The sequence below is a fragment of the Tasmannia lanceolata genome, unplaced genomic scaffold (assembly GCF_043159265.1).
Source record: "Tasmannia lanceolata isolate RefF3 unplaced genomic scaffold, GAP_Taslan_0.1 ptg000005l, whole genome shotgun sequence".
NCBI lineage: Eukaryota > Viridiplantae > Streptophyta > Magnoliopsida > Canellales > Winteraceae > Tasmannia > Tasmannia lanceolata.
Window position 1 is genome coordinate 3,631,683 of NW_027518682.1, and position 2,446 is coordinate 3,634,128.

General features: G+C 39.7%; 1 protein-coding gene across 1 annotated transcript; it reads left to right on the forward strand.

The window, feature by feature from the left end:
• Window positions 1-402: 402 nt before the first annotated feature.
• LOC143876902 (mannose-specific lectin-like) lies at window positions 403-819 on the forward strand. The gene has a single exon (XM_077378582.1). It carries the CDS (start codon window positions 403-405, stop codon window positions 817-819), a length of 417 nt encoding a protein of 138 aa, XP_077234697.1.
• Window positions 820-2,446: the final 1,627 nt, after the last annotated feature.

The window sequence follows — 2,446 nt, forward strand, 5'->3', positions numbered from 1 at the left end:
TTTATATGAGATTCCCAGGTTGGCAACGATTGAAGTAGTCTTGTGAAAAGTAGGCCCTCTTTGTTTCGGATTTTGAGAACTGTGTGTGAGTCCAAAATAAATTATATATTGGACACAAAAGTAATATATTTAAATATTCTTCAGTTTGCAACAAAGTCTCCCCGGAAGAAGAAACCCAAGGTATACTTATACCTCTTCAACAAAAACAATCCGTCCAGGACCTCTTCTATGCGGACAATTTGAGGATTGGTGACAATAAATAAATACATAGTTGAAATTTTCCACATCCAATTTACCTATATAAGGAATACTCACTCTCTGTTTTCTCATCATCTTAGCTCTCATTTTTCTTCTTTATCTTCTCCAACATCACCTTATTCAGTAAGAAAAAAAAAAAAAACCATGGCACGTGCAATCAATGTCGTATCGACCCTTGCAATTCTCTCTCTCCTGTTCTTCAATGTTGTGATCGCAGAAGATATGCTCTTCAGCGGTGAGACCCTCGACACAGGAGCATTCATCGAGAATGGGCCGTACCGGTTTATAATGCAAACCGACTGCAACCTTGTGTTGTACATGAACAAGACAAGGGTACTTTGGGCATCTGGCACTAATGGTAGGGGCACCTCATGTAAGGCTACCTTCCAAGACAATTGCAACCTTGTTGTGTTATCAGGTAGTGAGACAGTGTGGAGCAGCAACATCTCTGGTGGGGGGAACAGTTGCCGTTTGATAGTTCAAGGAGATGGAAATGTTGTCATCTATGGCGCCCCTCTTTGGGCTACTAACACTGTGCAAAGCAGGAAACGCCTTCTCTAAGGATCTCTTTGTTTGTATGCTAGATTATTAAAATATTATTTGTTTTTCCCTTTGGGAGGTGGAAATAAGGTGTGATCTCAAGGTTTGCTCTGTTTAAGTATATTTTTTTATATTGGCATATATTGCGGAAAGTTTTATATACTTTCCATATATTGTTTGAAGAAATATAACTACTAAATTGTCTTTATGAATTCTGTCTTAATTAACTGTATTGTAGTGATTATATGAATTAAGAAACTTACATTTGGATTAAGAGATTGAGTAGCAAGTGTTGGGACAAACTGGTGGAGATGCAAATAGTCAAAGAAACACACAGAGGGTTAGAAATGGGAGTTAGAAAAATGAGAGGTAAGCAAGGCAAGCTGAAGCTTTCTCTCATAGACTTTAATTTCTTTACATATGGAGGTTGCTACCAGGAAATAAATCCCCAAGATAAAATGCCAACACCAAGAGAAAGGGCAGTAACCTGAGTTCAAGACATATAGTCAACCCGCACTTAGAAAAAAGGAAAAAGTGAGAAAGGAGAGAATCATATTAAAAATTGAGACCTTACTCCTTTTATAGAAGATAAAAATATATGAAGACACCCTCTCAATTGAAAGTATCAATTCATTTAAAATAACTCTTGGGGTCTTTCAAAATGAAAATACCATTTCATATTTCACAAAAGAAGTTTCCTTTTGAAAAAACTCATTTTTCAAAATTTAAAAATAAAATATTCTGAAAATATCCAACAGCAAGACCATATGCTGTGCTGATGAACCGAAATCACAATAACAGTCGAGGTCAACAGAGAGCTTATTAGCACCATTGGGGGTTGCGAATAATCAACGGTGCATGGGGGAACATCTTAATAGGCATTCTAACTTTTTTTTGGTAGGAAAGCTGGGATTGACCCTTCCACCTCACGTTGACCATTGAGAAAGAGGGCCCACAATAGGCCCCACTAGGATCTCCCACAATGTAGATGAATTACGACGCATAAGGCAATTTAGTGGCCCCCATCAGAAGAGCATTGGATCTCTGTGAGGATCCCACTCACAACTCACTAGACTCTCAAAGGATGGTTGGACAGCAATTTAGTGGTCCCCACCAGGACATTACCCTGAAGAAGACCATTGGATCTCTGTGAGGATCCCACTCACACCTCGCTAGATCCTTAAAGGATGGTTGGAGGGCAATTTTGTGGCCCCCACCAGGACAATACCCTGAAGAAGACCATTTGGATCTCTGTGAGGATCCCACTCACAACTCGCTAGACCCTTAAAGGATGGTTGGACAATCGGGGTTTCAGACTTTATTGCGCATGAGGAATGGATTGGATCCAATGTATGAGATACAGGGAGGAGACACCATACATAAGGTGCATACACACTTAATAGAAGAAGAGACACCATAATATGGTGCGGTTATGCTTAATTAACATGTGCCCAATAAATACTTAAATCCTATTGGTTGGGGGTTTGAGTTAAAAGCTTAAATCCTAGAAGAATGTTAGACTCACAGGAGCCCTCGCAAAAAAATAGGGAAAGGGCGCCTTCTTTGGTCAAAACTCCTTTATGGCTGTTATGACCGTGATTTTCTGCGCCATCCTAAACTGGTTTTGACCAATGAGGGCGCCCTTTCC